The following is a 16,863-nucleotide window of genomic DNA, read 5'->3' on the forward strand; positions in this document are numbered from 1 at the left end:
AGTTTCCTCCGGGAACAAACACCACAATATTCCTCATTATAATAATTAATGCGCAGAATAAAGGGGCGGGGCCTGGTTGAGTTGGTCAGTAGTGTGTTAAACTGGCGGTTATGGTAAGGGGCGGGACATTTCCCTAACACACTGGAAGCGCTCGACCAATCACAACACACCGCTCCAGCCGACCAATCAGAGCACAGTGTGCTTTTCAGGAGGAGGGGCTTCATAGAGACAGGAAGTAAACAGAGCGTTACTGACAGACTGGGAAGAGAGGAGCCGCAACAATGGAGAATATGAGGAAAATAATCAACATTCAAGCAGGAAAACCTGTTCTAGTAGAGCAGGGATCAGCAACTCCGGTCCTGGAGGGCCACTGTCCTGCAGAGTTTAGCTCCAACCCTAATTAAACACACCTGAACAAGGCAATCAGTGTTTTCAGGATTACAGGCAGGTGAGTTTTTATCAGGGCTGAAGCTAAACTCTGCAGGACAGTGGCCCTCCAGGACCGGAGTTGCTGATCCCTGTAGTAGAGCCTGAAACAACATCAGGAGTGTGTGAAAGGGCAGAACAGGGCGTCTTTAATAAATGTGGCTCGCAGTAAATGAAAACCATGCATTTATACCAAGCTGCCGTTTATGATCCTACTGTTGATGAATTATGACAATGTTTACTTGTGGTGTTTGTGTTGTAATATGTTGTAGATGTCCTCTGTCTGAATGAGTGGGAGTGGTAACGCATATACAGTCGACCTGTAATTCACATGCATTGATATATCAGTACTTAAACCACTCAATACTGTGTGTGTGTGTTAATAAAGCATCCCGCGTCTCTGATAATCAGTGTTAATCATCCGGTCTGTTTCAAAAAAAGTATACTGAAGTAAAAAAGTCTCAAGTTGTGAATTTGATTGTAAGTAAATGTTTCCTTTCCTTTCTTCCCAGATCGCATCCGGACTCTAAGGTTGACTGGAAGACCATTCCAAAATGAAAATGTTCGATGATTTTATTCTCCTCTCTCCTTCTCAAACACAACAGAACTGACCCCCAACATCTATAAACGGCAAAAGAGCAAAAATCTCTCCTTTGGAAAAGAAAAGAAAAAAGAGCACAATTGTTACACTCAGCTAGATTGTAGTGGGCAAGGGGATAAAAGTTGCTAATTGTGCAAATCCTTCTGGGACCATTTCTGAGAACATAAAGACACTCATTCCACTGCTATGTCATTATGCTAACGTCATCTCTCTTAGCGTGAAGCAGGCGCGTGTTCCTCACCGAAACGTGCGCTCGATAGCTTTATGGGCCGTTTTTGGACCTCTTTCCCCCAGTCAGGATCGCAGATGTGCTTTTCTCTTCCAGTTTTTAAATATTTTGGGATCAAATTGGTAGTTAAAACTGTCAAAATCCGTCTTTACGTAAAGGATTTGATCAGGGGTCCATTAGCTGCTATCAGGCCTGTATATTTAATCCCGGGAAATTTGATTAACACAATTCTTTTTTTTTGGGGTCTACTTGCAATTTTTTGTTTGCAAAAGTAATAAAAATTTTCAAAAACGTTAACTAACCGAGCACGTGCTGTTCACGATGACGAATGCTTGATTTCCGAAGATGAAACCATGTCGATTTTAACCATTCTTCCGCTCATGCTTTTTTTTGTGTGTGGAAAATGACGAGTAATTCAGTGAAGATTAACCAATCATTTTAATAATTTTCTTTTCTCTCTTTGATGTGGAGGATGTTGAAGGAGGGGTGGGCGGTTCTTCATTTTTTTTTTTTTTTTTTTTTGTTCGGTTTCGACAGAGGTGCCCGTTTTGTGCTTGGAAAACAGTTACTACTCTGTGAATGACATGTTGTATAAATCAATGTTTGAAAATAATGATATTGAAAACTTTTTAAGTTAAAAAATTAAAAAAAAAAAACTCTTCTTTTGGTTGTCTGCCATGGGTGGGAAACTCGTAGAATCGCATGCTGTAGAATTGCTTAAAGAGGTGCATATGGAACTAAGTCCTTGATGTTTTCTTTTTTTTTAATAACCTGTTTAATAGATCACCACAGTATTTATTTTACTTTTTTCTTTTGCTACTCTGTGCATACACAACTTAGTTTAACTTTCAAAGCTATGCACTTAAGAGAAGCAAACATGTTGATCACATAAATGAATGGTGAGTTGTTCTGTCCATGGAGAGTTTGTGAATCCCCCCACACACACACACACACGCACACACACACTGACCCTGTACAAAAACACACTCTCAAATAACTAGAACAAAGAAATCTCTCTCTCTCTGTAGCAAAAGAAAAATTTCAGATACAAAGACAGTGCTAGAGACATTTTGTAACAAACAGGTTTTCTGTTCTTTAATAAAAGGAAAACAGTAACGCAGCATCTGAATGGCAGGAGTTCGTCGTTTCCTCTCGACATGTATCAAGAAAAGCTCTTTCCTTCGCTGTAGTGGCATTTCTTCCATTCTGTTATTTCTCTGCAACATTCTGTACAAAAACAAAAAAGTGCTGTCGTTGTGCGTTAGGCCTGGAGTCGACAAGAAAAATAAAAGACTAAAAAATAACTAAATTTGCTTTTCTTTCTCCCTCTCTTCTCTTCCCTGTCCTCTCTCCATACGGATAACCCCCCCCCACTGTTCCCTTATCCATCTTTTGTATTTAATTTTAAAGTCAGTGTACAACAGAAAGCTGGATGCAAGATAGAAACTATATTAAAATGTACTGTTATTTAAGATGTAATAAAAGCAGTTTGAGACGATCTTACGGTGTTTCTCCTCTTCTTTTATGAATTGATGATTTTCTGCAGGATTCCTGAGAGGAGGAGAGAACTGGAACAGTGCATTAAAGGTTATGCACAGGTTTGGTCTATAGGTGGAGCTGTGAACAAACCTTTACTGTGTTCATAGTGCATGAGGTCACATGCTAATGCTAATGCTAATCTATAATAATGTGATCAGAAGAAGACTTGTACCAAATTTATCCATCCATCCATGACCTTACAGCATCCATCCATCCATCCATCCATCCATGACCTTACAGCATCCATCCATCCATGACCTTACAGCATCCATCCATCCATCCATGACCTTACAACATCCATCCATCCATCCATCCATGACCTTACAGCATCCATCCATCCATCCATGACCTTACAGCATCCATCCATCCATCCATCCATGACCTTACAGCATCCATCCATCCATCCATGACCTTACAGCATCCATCCATCCATGACCTTACAGCATCCATCCATCCATCCATGACCTTACAACATCCATCCATCCATCCATGACCTTACAACATCCATCCATCCATGACCTTACAGCATCCATCCATCCATCCATCCATGACCTTACAGCATCCATCCATCCATCCATCCATGACCTTACAGCATCCATCTATCCATCCATGACCTTACAGCATCCATCCATCCATCCATGACCTTACAACATCCATCCATCCATGACCTTACAACATCCATCCATCCATCCATGACCTTACAGCATCCATCCATCCATGACCTTACAACATCCATCCATCCATCCATGACCTTACAACATCCATCCATCCATCCATCCATGACCTTACAGCATCCATCCATCCATCCATCCATGACCTTACAGCATCCATCTATCCATCCATGACCTTACAGCATCCATCCATCCATCCATGACCTTACAACATCCATCCATCCATCCATGACCTTACAGCATCCATCCATCCATCCATGACCTTACAACATCCATCCATCCATCCATGACCTTACAACATCCATCCATCCATCCATGACCTTACAACATCCATCCATCCATCCATCCATGACCTTACAACATCCATCCATCCATCCATCCATGACCTTACAGCATCCATCCATCCATCCATCCATGACCTTACAGCATCCATCATCCATCCATCCATGACCTTACAGCATCCATCCATCCATCCATACATGACCTTACAGCATCCATCCATCCATGACCTTACAGCATCCATCCATCCATCCATACATGACCTTACAGCATCCATCCATCCATCCATCCATCCATGACCTTACAGCATCCATCCATACATGACCTTACAGCATCCATCCATCCATGACCTTACAGCATCCATCCATCCATACATGACCTTACAGCATCCATCCATCCATACATGACCTTACAGCATCCATCCATCCATCCATCCATCCATGACCTTACAGCATCCATCCATCCATCCATGACCTTACAGCATCCATCCATCCATCCATCCATCCATGACCTTACAGCATCCATCCATCCATCCATGACCTTACAGCATCCATCCATCCATGACCTTACAGCATCCATCCATCCATCCATGACCTTACAGCATCCATCCATCCATCCATGACCTTACAGCATCCATCCATCCATCCATCCATGACCTTACAGCATCCATCCATCCATCCATCCATCCATGACCTTACAGCATCCATCCATCCATCCATCCATGACCTTACAGCATCCATCCATCCATTCATGACCTTACAGCATCCATCCATCCATCCATCCATGACCTTACAGCATCCATCCATCCATCCATGAGCTTACAGCATCCATCCATGACCTTACAGCATCCATCCATCCATCCATCCATGACCTTACAGCATCCATCCATCCATCCATCCATGACCTTACAGCATCCATCCATCCATCCATGACCTTACAGCATCCATCCATCCATCCATGACCTTACAGCATCCATCCATCCATCCATCCATCCATGACCTTACAGCATCCATCCATCCATCCATGACCTTACAGCATCCATCCATCCATCCATGACCTTACAGCATCCATCCAACCATCCATGACCTTACAGCATCCATCCATCCATCCATGGCCTTACAGCATCCATCCATCCATCCATGACCTTACAGCATCCATCCATCTATCCATGACCTTACAGCATCCATCCATCTATCCATGACCTTACAGCATCCATCCATCCATGACCTTACAGCATCCATCCATCCATGACCTTACAGCATCCATCCATCCATCCATGACCTTTCAGCATCCATCCATCCATCCATGACCTTACAGCGTCCATCCATCCATGACCTTACAGCGTCCATCCATCCATGACCTTACAGCATCCATCCATCCATGACCTTACAGCATCCATCCATCCATCCATGACCTTACAGCATCCATCCATCCATCCATGACCTTACAACATCCATCCATCCATCCATGACCTTACAGCATACATCCATCCATCCATGACCTTACAGCATCCATCCATCCATCCATCCATGACCTTACAGCATCCATCCATCCATGACCTTACAGCATCCATCCATCCATGACCTTACAGCATCCATCCATCCATGACCTTACAGCATCCATCCATCCATCCATGACCTTACAGCATCCATCCATCCATGACCTTACAGCATCCATCCATCCATCTATCCATCCATGACCTTACAGCATCCATCCATCTATCCATCCATGACCTTACAGCATCCATCCATCCATCCATGACCTTACAGCATCCATCCATCCATCCATGACCTTACAGCATCCATCCATCTATCCATCAATGACCTTACAGCATCCAGCATCCATCCATCCATCCATCCATCCATGACCTTACAGCATCCATCCATCCATCCATGACCTTACAGCATCCATCCATCCATGACCTTACAGCATCCAGCATCCATCCATCCATCCATCCATCCATGACCTTACAGCATCCATCCATCCATCCATCCATGACCTTACAGCATCCATCCATCCATGACCTTACAGCATCCATCCATCTATCCATCCATGACCTTACAGCATCCATCCATCCATGACCTTACAGCAGTGGTTTTCAAACCCTGGGTCGCGACCCTCGGGTGGGTCGCGAGACTTAAAAAATGGGTCGCCAGGATGATTTAAGGAAAATATAATTAAATTAAAGAACTAAATTTGTTTTCATAAAATCATAGTCTATAAGCCTATGTAAAAGAAACACACGCAACATGGCTATTTAAACAATTAATAGATTAATAAAACGAAAGAAAAAACTGACAGCATACTGCTGAGTTTGGTTCATTTCTGGAAGGCGCGCTGCCTCACAAACAAAGTTGACGGAAAGGAAACCGAGACGGCAGTTTGTTTGTTTTCTTTATTTTACAAAAGCACAATGTTGTGTTTTATTGCGAGTGTACACAAATATAAATAAATCAGTTTCAGTTTCAAATGATGTCCTGAACAAAATAACGGAGTATTTCTATGATTCCATCGTGCCGGTGGCGCCTCACACGCACACAACATATTCCAGCATTGCAATCTTGACATCGCAGCCGGTTCATTATCAAAATAAAATGGTCAACCTCACATAAAAATTACACGGCTCTGTTTAAATAGTCAATATAGCCTACAATTCGTGCCATTCAGCGTAAGCACCGCTCCACTGTGATGTTACAAAGCACATTTTTGCGCATCTGAAGAGGGTGATTTTCTGAAGAGGGATCGATATTGGAACGTGAGTGAAGTACAAAGAAGCCCACGAGCGTAACTTCTTATGGGGACATGTCCTCCCCACTTTTCAAAATCCAAAATCCCGTTTGCTATTTGTTTATATAGTGTGCACACGATGTTCCCGGACGCGGACGCGCGCGCATCGACATAGGCTCGGTCCTGCTCCTCCGTGGTATCGCGGTTGCGGCACAGGCGATGAAACGCCAGAAACAACAACAGGTGACTAAGCTATCGTTATATTATCCCGCTCTTATTCATGCAAATGCTTTTTCATGCGCGACAAGACAAAAGAGAACGCGCTGTCAGTGATCCTGACACACACAAACACAAACACAAACCCACAGATAGACGCGCGCCAGTATCAAGTTCTCTTTCGCGCTAGAACGAGCAACACACATGCCAAAATGTCCGTTTTGTCGAGTATCCTCACAAGAACAGTCTTAAACGAGTTAAATTAAATCTTAAATTAAAGTAAAGAGTAGTGAGAGAATGGGATGCGTGAGATCGTCAGCTGTGGCTGGTCCTAAAGTGGCAGCAGCTAATTCTCTGAGAAAATTACTAACTGCTCTTGACTAAAGAATGCTTGTAGCTTTAATAAGGATTTATCTATATTTAGTTTATAATTTATGCAGTGCAGAATGTTTTGATAACCTTTATTCAATTTCTGTATATTGCATACCTGTTAGACAGGAAAGGCAGGTAATGACATTTATAATGGGTTTATGTAAGGTTTGTTTTAAGTTCACTTAAATTAAAGTTTTTATATTTTTTGAAGCCTAATAAATATTTAAAATTTGGGGGGATAATCATTTTCATTTTTTCTTAGAAGCCTATAATAAATAATAGTTTAGCATCCAAATAAATCGCGAATATGGAAAAAAAAATGTATTCGAATGAGAGAGTTAGGCTACATGAGCCCAACGCCGCTTACTTTCACTTTCGCTTTAAATTATTTCGCTTTGGCTTGTTTATATATATTTTTTTCATTCTTGTTCTGTTCTGAATATAATTAAATTTAAAGGATTTGTTGTGGAATATTAAGCATACAGCAAACGATAGTAGGCTATATTAATTGGTTAAAATTCTTACAATGGTTAATGGTTACCCGGTTAATTAGTATCCCTGTAGCTTTAGCTATAGATCAAAAGAGTGCAGAATCAACTTTGCGTTGCGATCGCGTCACGGATAAGCCACTGCACGTGCATCATCAAAAGCGGTTGTTAACAAAAGGCTTAAGAATGGGCCTATATAGGCCTATGGGTCGCGTCAATTTAAAAAAAAAAAAAAAGGGTCGCTCTTGAAAAAGTTTGAAAACCACTGCCTTACAGCATCCAGCATCCATCCATCCATGACCTTACAGCATCCATCCATCCATCCATCTATGACCTTACAGCATCCATCCATCCATGACCTTACAGCATCCATCCATCTATCCATCCATGACCTTACAGCATCCATCCATCCATCCATGACCTTACAGCATCCATCCATCCATCCATGACCTTACAGCATCCACCCATCCATCCATCCATGACCTTACAGCATCCAGCATCCATCCATCCATCCATCCATCCATCCATGACCTTACAGCATCCATCCATCCATCCATGACCTTACAGCATCCATCCATCCATCCATGACCTTACAGCATCCATCCATCCATGACCTTACAGCATCCATCCATCCATCCATCCATGACCTTACAGCATCCAGCATCCATCCATCCATCCATCCATGACCTTACAGCATCCATCCATCCATCCATCCATGACCTTACAGCATCCATCCATCCATCCATGACCTTACAGCATCCATCCATCCATGACCTTACAGCATCCAGCATCCATCCATCCATCCATCCATGACCTTACAGCATCCATCCATCCATCCATCCATGACCTTACTGCATCCATCCATCCATCCATGACCTTACAGCATCCATCTATCCATCCATGACCTTACAGCATCCATCCATCCATGATCTGATATTTTCCAGCTTTCGGCCGCAGCTGTGGACTATGATGAACTCAAACACACTTCATGTCCAGTTGGAATCAGCCAGACCAAAGGTTTCATGTTTGCTCTATAGTAGCGCCACCAAGTGGCTCAGCCCTGCTACTTTTTCTATGTGTTTTCAGATTTTTCAAATTTGGAAATGTCAGATCAACAAACCCCCCACTTTTGACAGCATTTTATTTTTATTACGACACAAAATGTTGACATTTCCACCAAAAAATATAACATTCTGGGGTGTGTTTCCCAAAAGCATCGTTAGCCAACTATGGTCGCAAGTTCCATTGAATTCTATTGGTAACGACGAAGCTTTGGGAAACGCATCCCTGATCGAACTTTCAGATGTTGTAGGACCATCTAGGGCCAGCCGCAACATGAATGTGCGCTCACTCACAAAGATAGGGTTTAAAACAAATATGCATTTACTGACAAAAATATAGTGAAAACCAGAAACGAAGGGGTTAAATTCAGGAATGGACAAGGCCAAAATAATAAACAAAAATAACTAGTTCCTAAATTACCCTTTAGTAAATTACTAAAATACCCTCTAAAGAAAATCACATCAAAAGAAAAATACAACGCGACTTGCTTAACTCCTTAACCCAAAACATAGAATAAACATATATGCAAAAGAAATGGCGTCATACTCCCTACTTTCCCTAAATTGAGTATTTACAAATAATATTTACACAATATAACTGAAGACCAAAGTAATTCAAAACAACCTAAGAGTTATAAATCGAATGAACAAAAACAAGTTTTACAAAAAACACACAATCACAGAGGAAATCAAGACAGAGCAAAACAAATGGCACCTATTCAGCCTCCATTACGTGTTTGAGGTGGTCCTTTTCAATGGAACCAAGACTAGACCAATCAGGATCAGGCCAATCAGGATCAGACCCAATCAGGATCAGGCCAATCAGGATCAGACCCAATCGGGGGCTGCGTTCAGCCCAGACAAAACGTTGCACAACGTTTTTTAAACATAAACGGTGATGCGTTGAACACACTGTTCTGATGACGCTAGAGTTGCAACTATGGCAGCTGAGAAGGCCATTCTTTGCGTTCTTTCTGAAGAATTTTCGGAGCCTGATGAAGTCGGTATAAATATGTGTTTAATACTACAAAATATGCCCGATGTTACAGTTACTGCACTTGCCGCCCAGAACAAAAGAGAACATCCCAATCGAGTGAAAGGATTGCTGAAACTGAAATGGAAGCACACATCTTACCTAATTCAGACTAAAACACATCTATTTAGCCTCACATACTGACTTTATTTGTAGTTCATACTGTTTTAATACCCTGCATTTTTAGGAAAAGCACTTAATTACCATTGTTTATTTCTATACCAAATGTCATACACTTGCAATGAAGCTAAAAATATAAACAACTACATCATAATGTTGATATCCTATATTTTTACAATAAAACTTACGACAAACATGTCTTCTAATATCCTCAGTTGTTGCTGCATCGAACACATTTGTAAATTACTTTCCTTGAACCCATTGTGCGAGTTCACTTTAATACCGTGTGCTTTATATACATGTTGCTGCTGATTGGACTGCAGTTCTGACACACCCACCAAACAAGAGAAAACGTATCTCAAACCCCGTTGCACACCGGTGCACGTCGTTTCCAGGAAACATGACGTTCAACCCGGAAACCGTAGCAAAACGTTGCGCACCGTTTTGAACTTGAACGTGCCCCAGGTACAGGGGTTTTCAACTGGTTCTGTGCCAGGGACCACCATTCTGACTAACAAGTAATCGGCGGCCCACTATTTTGTGTGTGTGTAGTGTGTGGATTCCTTTGTCAGATAGCACAGTCGGACATCGAATTGAGGAAATGGCATTAAAAAAAAAAAAAAAAAAATGCGTTTGTCATGTCATTTTGCTGTGTACTGAACCTATTCACTGCTCCATCAACGTTTCATGCCAAATCGCTATATTTCCTTGTTTAAAATGTACTGCAAGATGCAGTTTCTTTCCAAACCGCGATAAGCGCCAAACCTATTTTTAGCCTAAACGCGATATATCCTCTCGACTAATCAGAATTCTCTCTCGCTCTCTCACCCTCAAATCGCGTATCACGCCAGACGCTCAATTCGCCTCATTCACGCGTCCGCGCCGCGCTAAACGCCTCATTCGCGCCGCAGGACCTCCAGATGCGCGTAAACGCATCTTTACATCGTCTTGACATGAAAATCACTCGCGTTTGGTGTGAACGCCACTCACTAGCACAAGGTCATGTCGTGATTTGTTTTATGTAAAGCGGACAATGGTTCTACTTTTTATGGGTTCGACACTTTACTGAATGCCAATGTATTTATTACTGACTGACTTACCTTTTTTTTTTTAAGACAAACTTTTTTTTTTATGGAAAAAAAGTTATTTTATTAGTGAAATTACGTAGGCTGGAATGCATGTCACGGACCACATGCAATGCCGCCGCGGACCACCGGTTGAAAACCCCTGCCCTAGTCAATCAGGATCAGGCCAATCAGGATCAGGCCAATCAGGATCAGGCCAATCAGGATCAGACCAATCAGAACCAGACCAAATAAGGATCAGGCCAATCAGAACCAGACCAAATCAGGATCAGGCCAATCAGGATCAGACCAATCAGGATCAGACCAATCAGGATCAGACCAATCAGGATCAGACCAATCAGAACCAGACCAAATCAGGATCAGGCCAATCAGAACCAGACCAAATCAGGATCAGGCCAATCAGGATCAGACCAATCAGGATCAGACCAATCAGGATCAGACCAATCAGGATCAGACCAATCAGAACCAGACCAAATCAGGATCAGGCCAATCAGGATCAGACCAATCAGGATCAGACCAATCAGGATCAGGCCAATCAGGATCAGACCAATCAGAACCAGACCAAATCAGGATCAGGCCAATCAGGATCAGACCAATCAGGATCAGACCAAATCAGGATCAGACCAATCAGGATCAGGCCAATCAGGATCAGGCCAATCAGGATCAGGCCAATCAGGATCAGGCCAATCAGGATCAGACCAATCAGGATCAGGCCAATCAGGATCAGACCAATCAGAACCAGACCAAATCAGGATCAGGCCAATCAGATTCAGGCCAATCAGGATCAGGCCAATCAGGATCAGACCAATCAGGATCAGGCCAATCAGGATCAGACCAATCAGAACCAGACCAAATCAGGATCAGGCCAATCAGGATCAGGCCAATCAGGATCAGGTCAATCAGGATCAGACCAATCAGAACCAGACCAAATCAGGATCAGGCCAATCAGGATCAGACCAATCAGGATCAGGCCAATCAGGATCAGACCAATCAGAACCAGACCAAATCAGGATCAGGCCAATCAGGATCAGGCCAATCAGGATCAGGCCAATCAGGATCAGACCAATCAGAACCAGACCCAATCAGGATCAGGCCAATCAGGATCAGGTCAATCAGGATCAGACCAATCAGAACCAGACCAAATCAGGATCAGGCCAATCAGGATCAGGCCAATCAGGATCAGACCAATCAGGATCAGACCAATCAGGATCAGGCCAATCAGGATCAGACCAATCAGGATCAGGCCAATCAGGATCAGGCCAATCAGGATCAGGCCAATCAGGATCAGACCAATCAGAACCAGACCAAATCAGGATCAGGCCAATCAGGATCAGACCAATCAGGATCAGACCAATCAGGATCAGGCCAATCAGGATCAGACCAATCAGGATCAGGCCAATCAGGATCAGACCAATCAGGATCAGACCAATCAGGATCAAGCCAATCAGGATCAGGCCAATCAGGATCAGACCAATCAGGATCAGGCCAATCAGGATCAGACCAATCAGGATCAGACCAATCAGGATCAAGCCAATCAGGATCAGGCCAATCAGGATCAGACCAATCAGGATCAGACCAATCAGGATCAGGCCAATCAGGATCAGACCAATCAGGATCAGACCAATCAGGATCAGGCCAATCAGGATCAGGCCAATCAGGATCAGGCCAATCAGGATCAGACCAATCAGAACCAGACCAAATCAGGATCAGGCCAATCAGGATCAGGCCAATCAGGATCAGACCAATCAGGATCAGACCAATCAGGATCAGGCCAATCAGGATCAGACCAATCAGGATCAGGCCAATCAGGATCAGACCAATCAGGATCAGACCAATCAGGATCAAGCCAATCAGGATCAGGCCAATCAGGATCAGACCAATCAGGATCAGACCTATCAACTTTGCAGCAAAACTACAATGTTTACATGTAATATATTTATTATTATACTGTCAATGTATTTGCACACACACTTTACTGTGCGGTGCTGCACTGTCGCTGTTCGTAATATCTCGTGCTGTCTGCACGTTTTCACACACACACACACACACACACACACACACACACACACACACACACACAAACACACACACACACACACACACACACACACACACACACACAGATGGTGTGAGGAGGACCCTGTTGGAATTGCTCCGCTTTTAGTTTTGTATCTCGGCTCATAGTGTTTGTCGTCTCACGTCACGCCTCTCACTGTGTATCACTGTATAATGCCGAAATCACAATAAAAGCCTCTTGACTTATGGATTCTCACATCTTATCTTTGCAGACAAAGGTCACTCAGAGATGTGGACAGCACTACCGGCGTACAGTAGATCAGTGGCCCGTACGGGGATGTAATTGTCCATGTAATAGCCTAGATCTTGATAAACCCACACCAGATCAACCTCTGCTCTCACACACTACATTACACACATTACACACTGAGTCTGCTGATTAGAGTTGTGTCTGCCTCACTGACTCACTCACTCACACACACACTCACTCACACACTCACTTGTGTCTGCCTCACCGACTCTTCAAGCCTTCAAGTACGATAGATGTTTGAATGATTATAAGACACTCTTGGGGCCGGTTTCACAAAGCTATTTTAGACCGGCCTATAGTGTTAGACAAGTCTAACATTTGCTCATAGACTAGTCTAATGCAAGTGAGACTGTTTCAGTTATACCAAAGTTGACAGTTGATAAAATAAGCAGTATATTTCCAGACACTGTATTTGACTGTTGTACATGTTGCGAGCACCAGATGGCGCTGTTTGACACACTCCGATGATTTCAGTGTTTTCCCTATTCAAATTAAATCAGGAGAAAGTCTCAGAGCTTCATTTCGTGATCTCAAACACGTCCGATGCAGTAAGAGACTGTTTCTTCTCGCTTTGGATGTGGAAGGAGTCGGAAAATTCGTCGACGATTCATTCCTGTTTTTTTTTTTAGTCACATTTGGTGTGAAAGAGGGATTTTAAGACGTTACGGATGTGAGTGTGAACGGACCGTTAACGTCTATGACATCATTCTGATTGCTTGTGTTATTTACAGCACACTTTTCCTCAATAACACACATTTTCTGAGCTGCTATTCAAATCTGTTGTACAAACCGCAAGTTATAATAACATAACATTAGTAGATAAGATAAATATCTCCAGTTCTCCACTGAACTCAACGGACATCTCCACGTCACGCGCAGGGAGCCGGTTCACACGGGCTTCCGGTATCCAAACTGTCATACCGCAGGGAGTCATGGGAAATGAGTTTTCTGCTCCATTTGAGACCTCGCAAAAGCGGTTGAAATAAACTACATCTCCCATAAAAAAAGTCCAAGGAGGAATCCTCCATTCCGACAGATCCCTCGATAGATTACAGCCCCTTCTCCTCTCCGTGTTATTGAGGGGGAGCGGAGCGGAGAGGAGCTGATCGATCCGCTGTCATGGAAGAATAAACGCACACGCTCCTCATCCATCACCCGCTCCCGAGCAGGAATATATCACGGTCATGCAGCGCGCGCACGGGGGGATCTGAGCGCGACTGCCGTTAAAGATGATATCCGCGGAGGAGCAGCAGGGCGACTGGACGCGGGCGTCGCGGGCGTCGGAGGAGGTGCTGCGGCTGTCCCGGGAGCTGGCCGAGACCACGCAGGAGAAGATCCAGGCGGCGGAGTACGGGCTCGCGGTGCTGGAGGAGAAGCAGCAGCTCAAGCTGCGGTACGACGAGCTGGACGCGGAGTGCGAGAGCGTGCGTCAGGAGCTCGAGCTGCTGAGAGAGGTAACCGACACAACTGCGACACCAACGCGCCGCGATTAATATTAACGCTCGCGAAACGCTGCCGTATTATGTGTTTGGGGTGTAAATGATGTGGTTGTGTAGGCCAGGGGGTTTCTAATCTCTGAGAGGCCGCGGGACACCGAATACGAGCATCCCCGGGAGACACAGACACCCCCTCCCTCCATCTTAAGATAAATAAATATATAAAAAATATGTGTGTGTGTGTTATATTATTAATATAACCCAATTTATACCCATTATATACACAATACAAAAATTTTATACAACCGGGCTACCAGTTTAAAGCATTTTCCGGAAAATATGATTGTGATCATCCTCGTGAGACACCCCGTCCATCTATGATCTAAGACTTATATTTTCAATATATAAATCTATAAAAATACTATATATATATTTAGAGTCTGTTAAGATACATTACGTTTTATTTAAATCAATCAATTTTTTTTAATGTTTATTTTATACACATTTTACTGTTTATCTAATCTATGTGCATCTATTCTATTTTTTATTATTTATTTGAATCCAAATTTTATATTTCTATAGAATATACTCTATATTTTTCTCTAAACCTCCCCCGGCCCCAGATTGATGTAGATGTGGTGAAGTGATGCTGTTGTGTTGCTGAGATGATGGAATGACTTGAAGTGAACATGGGGAAACACTGTCAGTGTGTCACTGGATGTGTCCGCAAGATGAAAAATGCTGCTTTCATGAGAAGATTAATACAGTGATTATTTCCTGACATTCATTATTCTGCTTGAGTTTTTCATATGTTACTTATGATATCCCACAATCCTGTGGCGGTGGTTGGGAAGAATAGCAAAATAAAAAAGGTTTCTGATGTAGCAGACGACTAATAATTCTCCATAATGGTCTTTTCTCAAATTTTGATTATTTATATATATATATATATATGTGACATGCATCAGTTGTTGATTGGATGTTGAGATGCTTAAAAATGGAGGCAAATATAACATGCATTTGGAAAATATATAGAGTGAATTCTGCAGTTTTGTGTCTGTTGCTTTAAATGCTCGATCTCTGGATTCTGATTGGCTGTCAGTTTTGAAAAAAATGATTTCAACTATATTGTTTTTCTGTGTTGTTAGTGTTGTTGTGTGTGTGGACTCTGCTATTCTTAGAACATTTATATATATATATATATATTAACTATACATTTTAACTATATATATCTTTATCATTGTAGTCATCATCTCATGGTCATATTTTTTATCTTCTGTTGCTTTATTCCCACTAATGTGATCATCTCTCAAAATCAGGAGTGAGATGATCATGCTCGTGTGTTGTGGTGAATTATGTCAGGCCTGCTTTTGAATTTTTGCGGGAGTTTTTGTCCCCTCCTAAACGGCCGAGCGAGTTTCAGCCGGAGCCGGAATGATGAGAATGTGGAAAAACACGCCTCAGTATCTCGTCATGCTGGGAATGAGTCTCCGTGTGTGTGTGTGTGTGTGTGTGTGTGTGTGTTAGAGAGACACACAGAGAGACACAGAGAGAGAAAGAGAATAACTGAAAGGGTTTGTCATGACTGGCAAGCTTTTATTAAAACCAGTTAATTCCCATTTCATTCAGTTTCCAAGCTTTCCTGAAATTCCTTGATGGGTTTTGTCTCATCTTCCTGTCCGTCGTTGAGTCAGTCATATGACCCACACTGCCGTCCGGGTCACTCAAGAAGTTAACTAGTAAACAAGTAAAGTTATTGTGCAAATAGTTCTCGAATGCAGAAGCTCTGTTGTAACGATGAGCCAATCGGGGCTTACACACACACACACACACCCTCTTTTGGGACAGTGATCTGCATTTTAGTTTTGCGATCATGAAAATCCTGGTAAATCAGCTCTTCATCCAAACTGATGAAGACAACCATGCGGGAAATTGGTTTAAAGGTCATTCATGATTATTAAATTCACACTGTGCATCTTTTATTTTGCTGATTTCTGAATTATATCTCAGTGGTAAGAAGCTGTTGTTTACAGTGTGTGAACAACACATCATGTGACACAATTATTGTGTTTAATGTGTGAAATCTAATATCCGTCTAAAACAGTAAGAGTAAAATAAGAGTAGGCCTATCTCTGTAATGAAGGAGGCCTTCCCACACCATAACTGGACAACATCAGATATTTATAATATATTCACATGGATTTTCACAGATTTAGCTAGGGATGCACTGATATCAACAGTTTGGCAGAATTAT

The 16,863-nt window shown here is 42.6% G+C and overlaps 2 protein-coding genes across 4 annotated transcripts in view; both read left to right on the forward strand.

Moving 5' to 3' along the window:
* Positions 1–2,756, forward strand: part of gnb1a (guanine nucleotide binding protein (G protein), beta polypeptide 1a) — a 55,629-nt gene extending 52,873 nt beyond the window's left edge. For both annotated transcript variants that reach the window (XM_081349318.1, XM_081349317.1), the window contains exon 11: positions 939–2,756. The gene's annotated coding sequence lies outside the window, so the exon portion shown is untranslated. The remainder of the gene's footprint in view (positions 1–938) is intronic.
* An 11,445-nt stretch (positions 2,757–14,201) lies between these two features.
* LOC308680154 (BICD cargo adaptor 2) overlaps positions 14,202–16,863 on the forward strand; it is a 34,385-nt gene continuing 31,723 nt past the window's right edge. For both annotated transcript variants that reach the window (XM_081348105.1, XM_081348104.1), the window contains exon 1: positions 14,202–14,627. In XM_081348105.1, coding sequence (XP_081204231.1) covers positions 14,403–14,627 — 225 coding nt within the window. In that variant the 5' untranslated portion in view covers positions 14,202–14,402. The remainder of the gene's footprint in view (positions 14,628–16,863) is intronic.

Source organism: Scardinius erythrophthalmus (genome assembly GCF_964197995.2).
Source record: "Scardinius erythrophthalmus genome assembly, chromosome: 20".
Lineage (NCBI taxonomy): Eukaryota > Metazoa > Chordata > Actinopteri > Cypriniformes > Leuciscidae > Scardinius > Scardinius erythrophthalmus.